The sequence below is a fragment of the Bufo gargarizans genome, chromosome 9, assembly GCF_014858855.1.
Source record: "Bufo gargarizans isolate SCDJY-AF-19 chromosome 9, ASM1485885v1, whole genome shotgun sequence".
In the NCBI taxonomy this organism is placed as follows: Eukaryota; Metazoa; Chordata; class Amphibia; order Anura; family Bufonidae; genus Bufo; species Bufo gargarizans.
Window position 1 is genome coordinate 178138822 of NC_058088.1, and position 14194 is coordinate 178153015.

Here is a 14194-nt window from a genome sequence, read left to right on the forward strand (position 1 = left end):
AATACATTAGTAAGTGCCTTGTAGTAACTTTCTCTACATAATAAATGCCACTTGCTGAAGTGAGAGGACCCCTTTTAATACATACAAACGCTTTCAGGCATTGGTAGATAAGGGCGGTCACAATCTTGGTGGGCTGGACCCGTCCATAGGAATGCATGGAGTTGCACATCACGTGAGATGATGCGCAGAAGTTGAGTCGAGTGTCAGACACTCTCAACGTGAATGGGGGACACCACCCAACTGCTCCTCGCTTCTCCTCAATCACTTTTATTCAGGCCATTTGCAGGAACCATGTGGCCATTAACAATAAGCGAGCGATTGGCAATACATTGCACGTTTTTCTGTCACATGGCCATGAGAGCGCTGGCCAACCTGTTTCAATTCCATCTGCAAAATGAGGACACCTGTGGACATCTGCATGGAATCCAGGTGCTCATTTTTTTTTTTAGGATGGAAAATGGGAAAAAATTTAATAAATGATGCAAGCCGCAAGTTTCTCCGAAAACTGAAGAGCAAATTGCACCATTTACTTTAACAGTTCCCTGTACGATGCAGGTGCAATCCGGATAGCATAAGGACAGGAACTCTTGCCGAATGAATGAATTAGGCCTTATAGGCACAAGTCCTGATGGTTCCTCATAAAGCTTTCCTGCATTCGGGAATCAGGTCTTGCATTGCACGGATGGCGTATGCACCCTCTGAAATATTGATGTCCCAAGAATCTTTCATCCGGATTTAACCTCGTTGGACAATGTCCAAAAGATAAATGTTTGTCAGCCGTAAATCTGTCCTCCCTTGCGGCCTGAGCCAGCTACTGTACCGTATGCTTTCATCTAGTTTTTGTGTGAGTGATGGATGTTATCTGCAGCGGGGCCGTCCACCTGGATCCAAGAATACACTGCTGTTTAAAGCTGGTTTCAGGCTCGGGTAAATGATACCGAGCATCTGGCTGAATCGGTATCTCACTGTAAATCACGATCCAAGCTACTAACCTCCAGGGGGTGATGTAAAATGATAGAAATCGGGTAAATTCCCTGAATGATTTTGCATTTTAGGGCATGGTCATATTTGCCAGTAGGGGGTGTACCAGAAAGCCACATCACTAATGCAACAGTAAAAAAATAATACAGTGAAACCTCTCCAAAACAACATCCCTTTAAAAAGTCAGTTCCCCCATACAATACACATAGTGGTCATGTTCCTTGAGAAGACCAACCCTCTAGGAGACTATTTATCAAAAATAGTGATAGGAAACTTTGTAATGCTGTATATCTTATTACAGAAAAATACCTTTTTCTGCACATAAAGGGGTTGTCTCTCTCAGATAATGGGGGCATTGTCTGATAGGTGCAGGTCCCGCACCTATATCGAGAACGGAGCCCCCGAAAGTGGTGCAGGGTGTACTGCGCATGCGCAGCCGCCCTCCATTCATTTTGTATGGGGCTGCCGAAAATAGTCGAGCGCTGGCCCATAGAAGGGAGCGGTGGACGGTCATGCTCGGTGCGTTCCCATTCGCTGCTATGGGGAGGGCACTTGGTGGTGGCCGGAATGGAGTCCTCCAGCCACCACTCTGCGGGGTTTCGTTTCCGATATAGGTGCGGGTCCCATCGGTGGGACCCGCACCTATAAGACAATGGGGGCATATCCTAGCAATATGCCCCCATGGTCTGAGATGAGACAACCTCTTTAACAGACTCCTCCTTCTCACTGCCCCTTACACTGATCACTCATTCTCAATTTGCTAGTAAAATCCATGTTGAGAGAAGCAGAGATAAAGACAGACGATCAGCCTCACCGAGAGATCAGGTTACAGGTGAGGCTCAGAGTATATGGGAAGGGGAACCAGGAGGAGAAATGAGGGGCTGCAGAGAGAGACACAGACGAAGAGATGCTGCTGCAGCTACTAGCAAGGTTTTCTATCTCACCCCAATGGTGGATTCACAACTACTTGCATTTTCTCATGCTGCACTTTTAAGATGTCGCATAGCTTTGGGTGTACTTTTATCTTACTAAATTGCTAGAATGGGGAAATCCCTGTTCCTCCCCACCGGGATGACAGCAGTGGTGAACTGTAGTATAGGGCAGCAGTCAAGAAGTACAAGCATCTCCCACCGATACAACTGGGAGATGTGGAAACAGCCACAAAAGTGAGCTTCTGTACCATTTCCAGGTACCATTGATGGCTGGAATAGTCCCTCTAACACGAGAACATCCAAACTGGTTGACGCAGAAGTGGCCCTGCCTCGATATATGAGTTTTCAGCTACTGATGTCCTCTTTATGCCCTTGCTGTAATGAAAATGAGCTCTTCAAGTGTAAAGCATGGGGGAGAGAGAACACTGGAGCCCACGTTGAGTCAGGAGGTGATTACCACTCACCACTGTATATCATTATGGTCAGATTCATAAACTGCACTAAGTCGGGCAAGACAGATCCAATCTTATAGACCTTGGAAACTGGTCTGCAGTTTAAGACCCCGCTTTATGTGGTTGGACGCACGTCAATGTTTGAGTAAGACATTAAACCAAAATAACTCTTGGATTTGAATTGGCTGTGATGTTTCCATAAAACTCTGAATCACTCGATCTCCTTGGGTTACAGTAAAATGGAACATCAAAGGGATATTTACAGCTAAAATACCATTTGACTGAAATGGGTGATGTGCTCGGTCTTATCAGCTCCCAGAACATAATGGTTTACTCAATGAACCGTCCAGTTTGATGCAGAGGATAGGGGAAAAGTGTCTCATTGGTGGGAGTCTGACTGCTAAGGAGAACAGAGCCCGGAGTTCCTCCGTATGGATGAAGCGGCAGGTTGTCCATGTCTACTGCCACTCCATTCACCCTGTACGGCACTGCTGAAGATAGCCGAGCGCTGTGCTCAGCTATATCTCACCTATGGATATATTCTGTGGATAGAAGTGCGTTCTGTGGGACCACCCCTTCAAAGGGGTTTTCCAAGACCCCTAAAATGTAGGTAAAGGAACGGAGTGTTGCAAAATAACAAAAGTAGCCTTACTCACCCTCGTCCCTGCCATTCCAGAACCGCCATTCTGGTGCTCCCAATCGGTCTTCTTTTCTGACACAAGCAGGGAGCGCCATAACAGCAGTGCTGTAATGGCGGGGGATCAGACGGGTCTTCTTTTGTCATTTGATAAAACTCCTTCCCTTAATCTAAATTTTCTGGGGTTTCAGAAAGCCCCTTTAAGGTTAGATAAAGGTTGCCTGAACTTCAGCGGGATTGGTTGACCATCTAATGTCTATAGGGGTGTCCTCGCTCTCCGGTGGGCAGGTGCAAGGGGTAAAAAAGGGATCGGCACGTTGGCTTTCAACATGCCCAATACTTTGTTCCTATGGGAAATAAGCTGCTGCCAGAGGGGCCTTCAATGGGGAGAGGGGAATAAGCCAGTGACAAATAAATGCATGCTTGATTAAGCGTCGGGCCGACAGCTATTTGATGCGTTTCGTCAGCTTTACCGGAAAACAATGTGATAAGTGTGCAGAGCGTCAAACAGCAAGACACGATGACTACAGCCGAACCTATGTGGTAGCATGTCGCAGCACTAGGATTATTATTTTACTCATTTATACAGGGCCAACATATTCTGCAGCACTCTACAGGGATGGTCATCACTCATATCGGTCCCGCTCCCCACTGGGGCTCACGATCTGAATTCCAAATTAACGTATCAGTATGGGAGGAAATCGCAGTAACCACAGGAAACTCATGGGGAAGACATATAAACTCCATGCAGATGTTTCTCTTGGTTGGCTTCGAACCCCGGATCCCAGCGCAGCGAGGAAAGAGTGATACAACATGCATGCAGGCTAATCACCCCTGTATATTGCCTATAGGATTCAATGGTCTGTACAGTAGGCTCCAGCTCAACTATGGTCACTATAAAAATCAGAAATGGATGGACATCTAGTCGTCGACCCAGGATAGGAAACAGTAAAGATTCAATGCAAGGCCAACTTCACACGAGTCTATTCAGTCTGGGAAACATGCTCCATGTGACGGCTGTATTTCCCAGACGTGAACGCACATCATCATAATGATCTATGATGCTGTGAGTGTGTTCCTGCCTGAACGCGGGTCTACTGAACTGTACTTACAGCATTATAGAAGTACAGTGGTCAGGCAGGAGCACACAGCATCATAAATTATTACAAAGCCTGAGTTCCTGCCTGAACGCGGGTTCTCACAACATTATAGGAGTACCGTACTATAGCCTTGCGGTCAGGCAGGAGCACACACCATCATAAATTATTACAAAGCCTGAGTTCCTGCCTGAACGCGGGTCTACTGAACTGTACTCACAGCATTATAAAAATACAGTAGGGTAGACCCATGGTCAGGCAGGAGCGCACACCATCATCCTGCCTGAACGCGGGTTCTCACAACATTATAGGAGTACCGTACTATAGCCTTGCGGTCAGGCAGGAGCACACACCATCATAAATTATTACAAAGCCTGAGTTCCTGCCTGAACGCGGGTCTACTGAACTGTACTCACAGCATTATAAAAATACAGTAGGGTAGACCCATGGTCAGGCAGGAGCGCACACCATCATCCTGCCTGAACGCGGGTTCTCACAACATTATAGGAGTACCGTACTATAGCCTTGCGGTCAGGCAGGAGCACACACCATCATAAATAATTCTGATGCTGTCAGTTCATGTCAGAGATGCAGTATTCAGTCCGGGAAATACTGTCACAAGGAGCACGTTGCCCGGACTGAGTACAATTGTGTGGAAATAGGCCTAAAGCCTAGAGGGAAATTATTTGGGAGTGATAATTTACAAAAAAAATTAAAAATCTGCAATTATCACTAGTACATCAGCCCATGTCCCTTGTTCCCCCACCACCAATAAAAATAATACTAAAAAGAAAATAAAAAATCTATAAAGGAAACTTTCACATTGGGTCCTATAGGATTGCACAAAAAGGACATATGTCTAGTGTTCTATCTTGCAAGGGGCATTGCTTAATAACATAAGGAAGGGTCAAATAAAAAAAATCACCATCTTCCCCTTTTCCAGCACATCCAGTAATCCATGTTTAGAGGCCAACCCTTCATGTCATTACCGATCCCAGATACAGCGAGAAAGCAGGCAATTAGAGTGGGTAATATAAACACTTAGCTGGCGGTATCCCCGGCCACCCCTACATGCCTGTAATCCCTCGGTCGGGCCATCTAAATACAAGCTGTCCTTTTTGCAGATCTGAGTTTAATGGGGTTTTTTTTTCCGATCACAAGTTTTATCCGAAGAAGTGTGCCGCGATGACTCATGTGGTCATGGAAAGTGGGGGTGGTGGTGGTGAAGACCTGTCGTGGCTGTGGTCAGCACTGCTTTTACACGCTTTGCCAAGGAACAAAATTCCCAGGACCCAGAAGAGGGCTTTCTGGATAAAGAAAGGGACACATATTCTTAAACATGGCTGTGTACAAACATCGGACAAACCTGCTGACTACCTGGTGCAGTCATGGCTAACCTCCGGCACTCCAGCTGCGGTGAAACTACGACTCCCAGCATGCTCCATTCATTACTGTGGAGCTCTGAGAACGGCCAAGCAAGTGTGCATCGTGGGAGTTTTACCACAGATCTAGTGAGTATGGGGAACCTCCTAACTCTCCCCTAATGGCGCTTTTAGGAAGATGCCCGATCCGCAGGGAGACGTGGACTGGACAAAGACTAGATCATCAGACTATATTATAGCCAGGATCCCCAAAAGAAAAAGTTAAGATTCAATTTTAGACATCATTGGATTTGACCTCAAGACACATGAGAAGAAGTCATCACTGGGATCTGTCAGCTCTTGGGCCCACACTTTAGCTAGGAGAATCTTCACCCCCATTTTAATGGGGTTATAATTGAAACCAATGGGACTGTAAAGAAATCCAGCAATATTGGATTTTCTTGCTACTCTAGGGTCCTAGTCATGGCTATTTAAAAATCACATTGCAACCCCATTCAGTCCTGGCTGCAATGACACATAATCGTGCGCCCCTTGTCCCCCTGTAGCCACAGCCTTAGGCTACTTTCACATTAGCGTTTTCTGCGGTTCCGTCATGGATCCGGTTGTATTATGTCTTCTATAGCCAAAACGGATCCGTCTTGAACACCATTGAAAGTCAATGGGGGACGGATCAGTTTTGCATTGTGTCAGTGAAAACGGATCCGTCCCCATTGACTTACATTGTGTGTCAGGACGGATCCATTCGGCTCCGCTTCGTTAGACGGACACCAAAACGCTGCAGGCAGCCTCCAGAGCGGAATGGAGACTGAACGGAGGCAAACTGATGCATTCTGAGCGGATCCTTTTCCATTCAGAATGCATTAGGGCAAAACTGATCCGTTTGTGAGAGCCCATGACTGATCTCAGAAACGGAAAGCCAAAACGCTAGTGTTAAAGTAGCCTTAAAGGGGTTGTCTCATTTCAGCAAATAGCATTTATCATGTAGAGAAAGTTAATACAAGGCTCTTACTAATGTATTGTGATTGTCCATATTGCCTCCTTTGCTGGCTGGATTCATTTTTCCATCCCATTATACACTGCTGGTTACGACCACCCTGCAGTCCATCAGTGGTGGTCGTGCTTCACACTATAGGAAAAAACATCAGCCTCTCTGGAGGTCGGGACCGTGGGTGCGCACATAGGTTAGCGCTTTTTCCTATAGTGTGCAAGCACGACCACCGCTGCTGGATTGCAGGGTGGTCGTAACCATGGAAACGAGCAGTGTATAATGCGATGGAAAAATGAATCAAGCCAGCAAAGGAGGCAGTATGGCCAATCACAATACATTAGGAAGTGCATTGTATTAACTTTCTCTACAAGATAAATGCCACTTGCTGAAGTGAGACAACCCCTTTAAGAGAAGTTATGTTCAAATGTGCCCTTCAAAACGGAATATGTCTTACATCAAATCACCTTATAGAAACCCAGTGCATATAACAATACAAGTTGTAGACTGCCACTTACCCTTCGGCCTTTTGGACCTCGTACACCTGGAGACCCACGAGATCCAGGCAAACCCTGTTATGGGACGGCAGAATAACACACATTTAATTAAAGGGGATGTCCCACAAAAAATACTCTACAGTTTTCCAACCAGCACCTGGATCTGAATACTTTTGTAATTGCATGTAATTAAAAATGTATTATAGCCACTGAGTTATTTAAAGAAAATCTATCGGAATAGCGCCACCTGCTGTCTGCTCTTTTTCTAATTTCTCTATCCAGCTCAGTGAGACGGAAGCACGCGCTCAGTTCTGTCCTTCAACTGCCAGCAGCTGCAGCAGAAAGGACATGCCCTTGAGAAAGTGCACACCCCCTAAGCTGCCAGCCTTGCTCCAGAACAAGTGGAGCAATGAATGGGGAGATCTCTGGATCCATGTGAGGTACAGGGCTGGTTCTAGCTTTGTCCTGTGATATTTGATATTGGATTTGCATTACCCCTTTGGAGATATGCTTTACAGCAACCATTATGTTCTGTGCCCTGTGCAGAGGTCAGGAGAGAGTAGATAAGCTGTGATATCACCTGTTGTGAATGATGGATCCGATGTTATCTATAGATAGGTGATACCTGTCATTCTAATTCTGCCTGTAATGATAAGCAGATAACTGCGGTAAAGTGATCTGTACAGATCAAGAACTGGCGCCTATTATCAGGCTTAGCGGCCAGTGCGAAAACTGCAGGATTTTATGTTTTTTCTTAAACATTGATATGGACATGGAAATTGAAAATAACCACCAATTCTCTAAAATAATGTTTAAAATCATGGGTCCTTTTTCTGAGGACACATTCCCTTTAAATGTTTGAGCCTACCTACCATGGGTAGTTTTCAGCAAGGAATGTAATTTAAAAAATACCACTTACCGGTGGTCCTGGAGGACCCGGATCCCCTGGAGGTCCAGGATTACCAGTATGACCCTGAAATGGTAAAGAAGAATTTTAGACCCCTTTTGTAAATCTAGGGGCCCATTCACACAGGCACAGGCTTTTTCCATAGCATGTCAACTGGTGCTCATTTAGCGCCATTTACACAGACCAGTCGCCACCACTGTACAAGCCCCAATGAGCGTTAATGCGATTTTTTTTCTGGCACATACGACTATTGTCGGCAGCAGATCGCCATTTATACGGACGGGGTCATGTTCTGCTGACAACTACGGATTTTTCCGTAGCATAAAAGATGCGATTATCCAACAAACAAACTCGTTCTCATCTGTCATGTGATCGGCGCCATGATTACACAGGACGCAGACATACGAAGGTTCGTGTCCGATTGTCGGCCCGCGTTAAAGGCCTCTTACACGTTGCTTGTGTAATTCTATAGAATAACGCTTGAAATAAAGATTGAAAGAGAAATATTACACTGAGCAGCTATTCTGCTTTTTTGTGAGAAAACGTTATCAATCCAGTCCAGTGGCTCAAACACATTAACACTTAGATCCTTGTATTAAAGGGGTTGTCTCACCTCAGCAAATGCAATTTATCATGTATTTGCCTAAACCTCCAGCCTCCGTTGCTGGCTTCATTCATTTTTCCATCATATTATACACTGCTCGTTTCCAGGGGTTACGACCACCCTGCAATCGAGCAGCGGTGGTCGTGCTTGCACAGTGTAATAAAAAAAGCTGGCCTATGCGCACTCTCAATGTTCCGGCCACCAGAGAACCTGACACTTTTTTCTATAGTGTGCAAGCACGACCACTGCTGCAGGATTCCAGGGTGGTCGTAACTCCTGGATAGCATGCACGCACGACCACTGCTGCAGGATTCCAGGGTGGTCGCAACCCCTGGATAGTGTGCAAGCACAACCACTGCTGCAGGATTCCAGGGTGGTCGTAACCCCTGGATAGTGTGCACGCACGACCACTGCTGCAGGATTCCAGGGTGGTCGCAACCCCTGGATAGTGTGCAAGCACGACCACTGCTGCAGGATTCCAGGGTGGTCGTAACCCCTGGATAGTGTGCAAGCACGACCACTGCTGCAGGATTCCAGGGTGGTCGTAACCCCTGGATAGTGTGCAAGCACGAACACTACTGCAGGATTTCAGGGTGGTCCTAACCCCTGGATAGTGTGCAAGCATAACCACTGCTGCAGGATTCCAGGGTGGTCGTAACCCCTGGATAGTATGCAAGCACGACCACTGCTGCAGAATTCCAGGGTGGTCGTAACCCCTGGATACGAGCCGTGTATAATGGGATGGAAAAATTAATCAAGCCGGCAAAGGAGTTAATATGGCGAATCACAATACATTAGTAAGTGCCTTATGTAAACTTTCTCTACATGATAAATGCCAATTGCTGAAGTGAGACAACCCCTTTAAGATGTGTCTCATTATCAATGGTCACTGTCCCCATCAGCTACACATGTGTAATATAGTGTGGCAGCAATGGTATCATAGTGTAGTTCCAATAGCCAGACATCTAGTGGGGCTACTCTGCAGAAACGCGTTAGTGTAGACTAGATGCCATTACCTAAACTACTTCCCCCAACATACAATGATTGACTATCCTACATATACAGATGTGACATTAAAGGGGTTCTCTCACTTCAGCAAGTGGCATTTATCATGTAGAGAAAGTGAATACTAATGTATTGCGATTGTCCATATTGCTTCCTTTGCTGGACTGATTCATTTTTCCATCCCATTGTACACGGCTAGTTTCCAGCACAGATACGAGGTGGATGGGACGGGAGCTGCTGCGCATACGTGCCTATGCGTGCTCCCATGGTCCAGGCCGCCAGAGAGGTCAGCGCTTTTTCCTATAGTATGCAAGCACGACCACCACTGCTGGATTTTAGGGTGGTCGTAACCCCTGGAAACTAACAGTGTATAACGTGATGGAAAAATGAATCAAGCAAAGGAAGCAATATGGACAATCACAATCCATTAGTAAGTGGCTTGTATTAACTTCCTCTACATGATAAGTGCGACAACCCCTTTAACACTGGGTTCACACCTGAGCGTTCCTACGCGCTGTAAAACGCTCAACAAGGAGAAACCAATGATTCCCTATGGGAATGGTTCACACCGGGGCGTTTTACAGCGCGTACGATCGCACTGTGAAACGCCCTACGCTCAAAAAAGTACATGAGCTTCTTTGGGGAGTTTTGTTGCGCGTTCCCGTACATAGACATTCGGGAACGCGCGACAATGGGCGTTCGCTTGTCTCTGTATGCGCGATTGTAAACGCCGGTACAATCGCGCATACAGAGCGCATACAGAGCGCTCCATCGCGAACGCTCAGGTCTGAACCCAGGGTAACAGCAGACTTAAGCTGCACTGCGTCGTCCATGGGATCGTTTGTACGAATGATCCCTCCAACTAAACTGCCCGAACTCCGGACTCCAGACTCCCTGGTGCTTGAGCACAATGCCAAGTGATTGGCTGAATTCGGCCGATCGTGCCATCAACATGCAGCTTCGACCGATGAACGGAGGACGTTTTCCAGCACGGCAGATTGCATTTCTGGCAGACAAGGGTCTGTTGTCAGCAACTGCGAACACTCATTCGCGGAACTTTTTTCAAACGAACGTCGTCCGGAATCTGCCATTCTGGCCAACTTTAATGTTGTGTGTATGGCCGCCCCGGCTTTGTAACCATTTTAGAGAAGGTCTGACACAAGGCAGAGCAGGTATGTGGCCACACTTTCCATCTCCAAGCACAGCCCCTGCCCAGGGGCTTCCTCCGACAAACAAGGGTGAGGCTATGTTGTAAAATGGGTGCATTCACTGCATCTATTTGGTGGAATTCTTCCATTAAAATCCACCGTGTGGCTCATCAGAGTGGGGCTTTAAATAGTGCCCGTCAGTGGGAGCCTTGTGCACGCAGGAAATACCTGGTTCAAATGCACATAAACAGACAGGGCGGGGGTAAAAAAAATAAAAAAAAATAAAAAGCCCATGGTAATTACGGTAAACAGAAGCTCCTGTAAGGCTCCGGCGGTGCAGACGTAAGGACTCGCAGGTATCCGACCGCACTAGTAAAATACACTCCCCTAAAGAAAACAGAGAAAGCCAAACACACGAGGCAAGGGCTATCCAAACACGCAGACAGACGCGCTCTGGACGGCACATGGCTGCCCCCACACGTGTGAATTTCCCTGCGTGCACTTGTGGTTACTATATGTAAACCTGACAGCAATTACACTGAGCCATGCATCACCAACATTCTTCCCATTTATTTTTGGAATGGTGGGGTGATCCCTCCTTGAACTGTGCGTTGGATGGAGGTTTACGTAACACACGCGCACCGCACAACCCAACCTGCTATACGTCCTATGGGAGAAATATCCCGACAACGTATGCAACGTATACATGTATAGGATGAATTCTATAGAATCTAATACAAGATACAAGTAATAGACTGAATCTTACCAATGTTCCCTTCTCTCCTGGAGGTCCCGGAGCCCCAATGCTGCCTCTGTCCCCCTGAAAATAAAACATAATATAGACAATTTGAATTTATCTTATAGTAATACCTGGATAACATAAAATACTATATTATATATATAGATCATCGCCCCTTACCTTTTCACCTGGAATTCCTGTCTCCCCCACAGCACCAATAAATCCTGGAAGACCCTGTATCGAAAATATATTAATATTTATTGAAATTAGAAACATTTTCTGTACCCGATGTGTAGTCATCCAGTAGGCAAAATGTGCAAATGTGATATAATCTGTATCCATCGGACATATACACTGATCTAATAGGGATGTTCGATCAATAGAAGCCGTATTCAACTGGGAGGAAATACTTGTAAGTAGATAACTGGGGTTCAGAACCATGAAGGTCAAGTTCTCCACAGAATGAAATATATAATGCAATTAATATTCCCAGTAGAAGTCTGAGTGTTTGCTTTACTAATGCGCTGCTGATTTGCACCAATCCCGAGTTGCAGCCTATAGAAAAGCCAAAATTTCTCAGGTTGCCACGGGAAACAGTCGACAAGCTTGCAGTCAGACAACCCCTCCGACCAACAGCTGAGCCCCTATAATGCGGTGAGACGGTTACTTCTATATCAGATGTGCAGCGCCTGACGGAAGGATGATACTTCCCAGAATGCAAGTCCTCTGAGCTGGCAAGAACATTTGGGGAATTGCAGCTCTGAAGCCAGCAGAGTTATGAATGCCCCTCGGGTCTTCATCACGTGCAACATAAGTAACAAACCACATACGGGGACATTTATTAAGAACAGCGTTTTCCGTGGTGGTCTCAAGTCCCTCTGAGCAGCTGGAGGAAGCTCCTAAGTAAGGGTCAATTCACACATCCGTAACGTGTTTTGCGGATCCGCGAAACACGGACAGCGGCAATGTGCGTTCCACATTTTGCGGACCGCACATTGCCGGCACTAATAGAATATGCCTATTCTTGTCCACAATTGCGGACAAGAATAGGACATGTTCTATTTTTTTTGGGAACGGAATTCCGTATCCGGGCAGCACATCGTGCTGCCCCATAGAAATGAATGGGTCCGCAATTCCGTTCCGCAAAATGCGGATGTGTGAATGGACCCGTAGGCAGAGGTGCAGGCCTCTATATAGGTTTGGCGGTTCGTCCGGAAAGCCGTGCAACAGACTTAACTGTACACCAGCCCTTTTGCTGGCTTAGATTTAAGCCATTTGCCACACCAAAAGCCGGCGTGCCAGACCGCCTTCTTCCCAGCCCACGCTATGCCCCCTTTTCTCGCCACTTTTCCAAGGGGGATAGGTCACACATTTTGCCACACAAATGTGGCACAAACAGATTAGTAAATGTCCCCCATAGTCTTTCCTGTTTTACGTAGATGAACAAGACTATATAGAAGAGGCTGGAGAGGTGGTAAGTGTGCGATCAGTGGGGGCCTGATGAGACTGCACCCCCTGATTAGACAATCCCATGGACATATATAACCCCCATTAAACGTGGATGGCCCCACGTGGTTATACAGAGCACCTCAGGTCTATAATGCGCTTGCATGATAAGTAACAAAATATATTTATAAAGTTTTTCATGTTTTATGTAGATGGAGAGGCTGGACCGGTGTGCAATTAGTGGGGTTTTATGAGATTGGATCAGACACTTATCACCAATCCTGTGGATACGTCAGTAGCGTGGTATAACCCCATTAAATGTGGATGGCTCCACGTGGTTAGACAGAGCAATCTGCTAACTTTGCATATAAATTTCTAGCTCCAACCGCAGAACATTTTATATGAGCCAAAAAAATAAAAAATAAATGGAGCCTCATGAATGTCTAATTAGATGTAACCGAGGGTACTAATTATCCCAGTGATTTATGGGATGTCTTAAACAAGGCGGAGGGATATCTCCATAAAGTATTTTTCTAGAAAGTTGACTTATTTTAAAAGTAAAGAATGTAATATTGTTATTGGCGGCTGGGTTAATGGTTTCTGTCGTGCTGAGCGACGAGTAAATATTGGATGAGATTTGGGAGCGTGGATTCCTGATTCCGGCTTATATAACAGCGGAAGAAAAGCCTTGTGTCTGCTGGCGAGCAGCGGCGTTCTCATCAGCCAGCTATGGCCGCCTATACCAAACATCGCTGGTGGCCGCCCATCGCTAATGCAGAGTGCGATAATATTAGTGCAGCTTCATGGAGATTGAGAAAGAGTTTGAAATAATTTTCCCAGGAAAAATAAAAATTACGAAAATACAAAATGTATGACACCTGTTCACCGATCTTCCCGGCCCGTCCGGTGTCTCCTGGTTCACCCTGAAGAGGTAGAAAAAGACAGGAAGACAGTCACTCAAAAAGCTCTCATTATCTCTCAGCAGCAAACATGGACGTCCGGGCGGTGCCGGCAAGAATACATTCTCAAACCACAGGCTCTTATAGGGGGAAGGAATTTCTAACGTGGGAATAAGACGGGATGAGCAGAGTGGAGGATGCGGACATGTACACTTCTATATGGCGCAACAGTACATCCTGCTGTGGGTACACGAGGCTAGTGCTGAGCGAACTTTGTGTCTCAAGTTCGGCGTACAAGGTTCGGGTTATATAAGAATTCCGCTACCACAGATCATAAGATATATGGTCCGTGGTAGCGGAATCGATAACGAAATTCTTAACTGACGCGAACCTTGTACGCCGAACTTGAGACACAAAGTTCGCTCATCCCTACACATGGCAAAAACAGTGTAACTGAAAGGAGGCTTGTTGTTTTTAATAATA

General features: G+C 46.1%; 1 protein-coding gene across 1 annotated transcript in view; it reads right to left on the bottom strand.

Annotated features, from left to right (window-relative positions):
* COL27A1 (collagen type XXVII alpha 1 chain) overlaps nt 1–14194 on the bottom strand; it is a 269697-nt gene that overhangs the window by 97324 nt on the left and 158179 nt on the right. Inside the window, exons 24-28 of the mRNA XM_044305696.1 lie at nt 13691–13735; nt 11547–11600; nt 11394–11447; nt 7883–7936; nt 6985–7038 (exon numbers count right to left, since the gene is read on the bottom strand). Coding sequence (XP_044161631.1) covers nt 6985–7038; nt 7883–7936; nt 11394–11447; nt 11547–11600; nt 13691–13735 — 261 coding nt within the window. The remainder of the gene's footprint in view (nt 1–6984; nt 7039–7882; nt 7937–11393; nt 11448–11546; nt 11601–13690; nt 13736–14194) is intronic.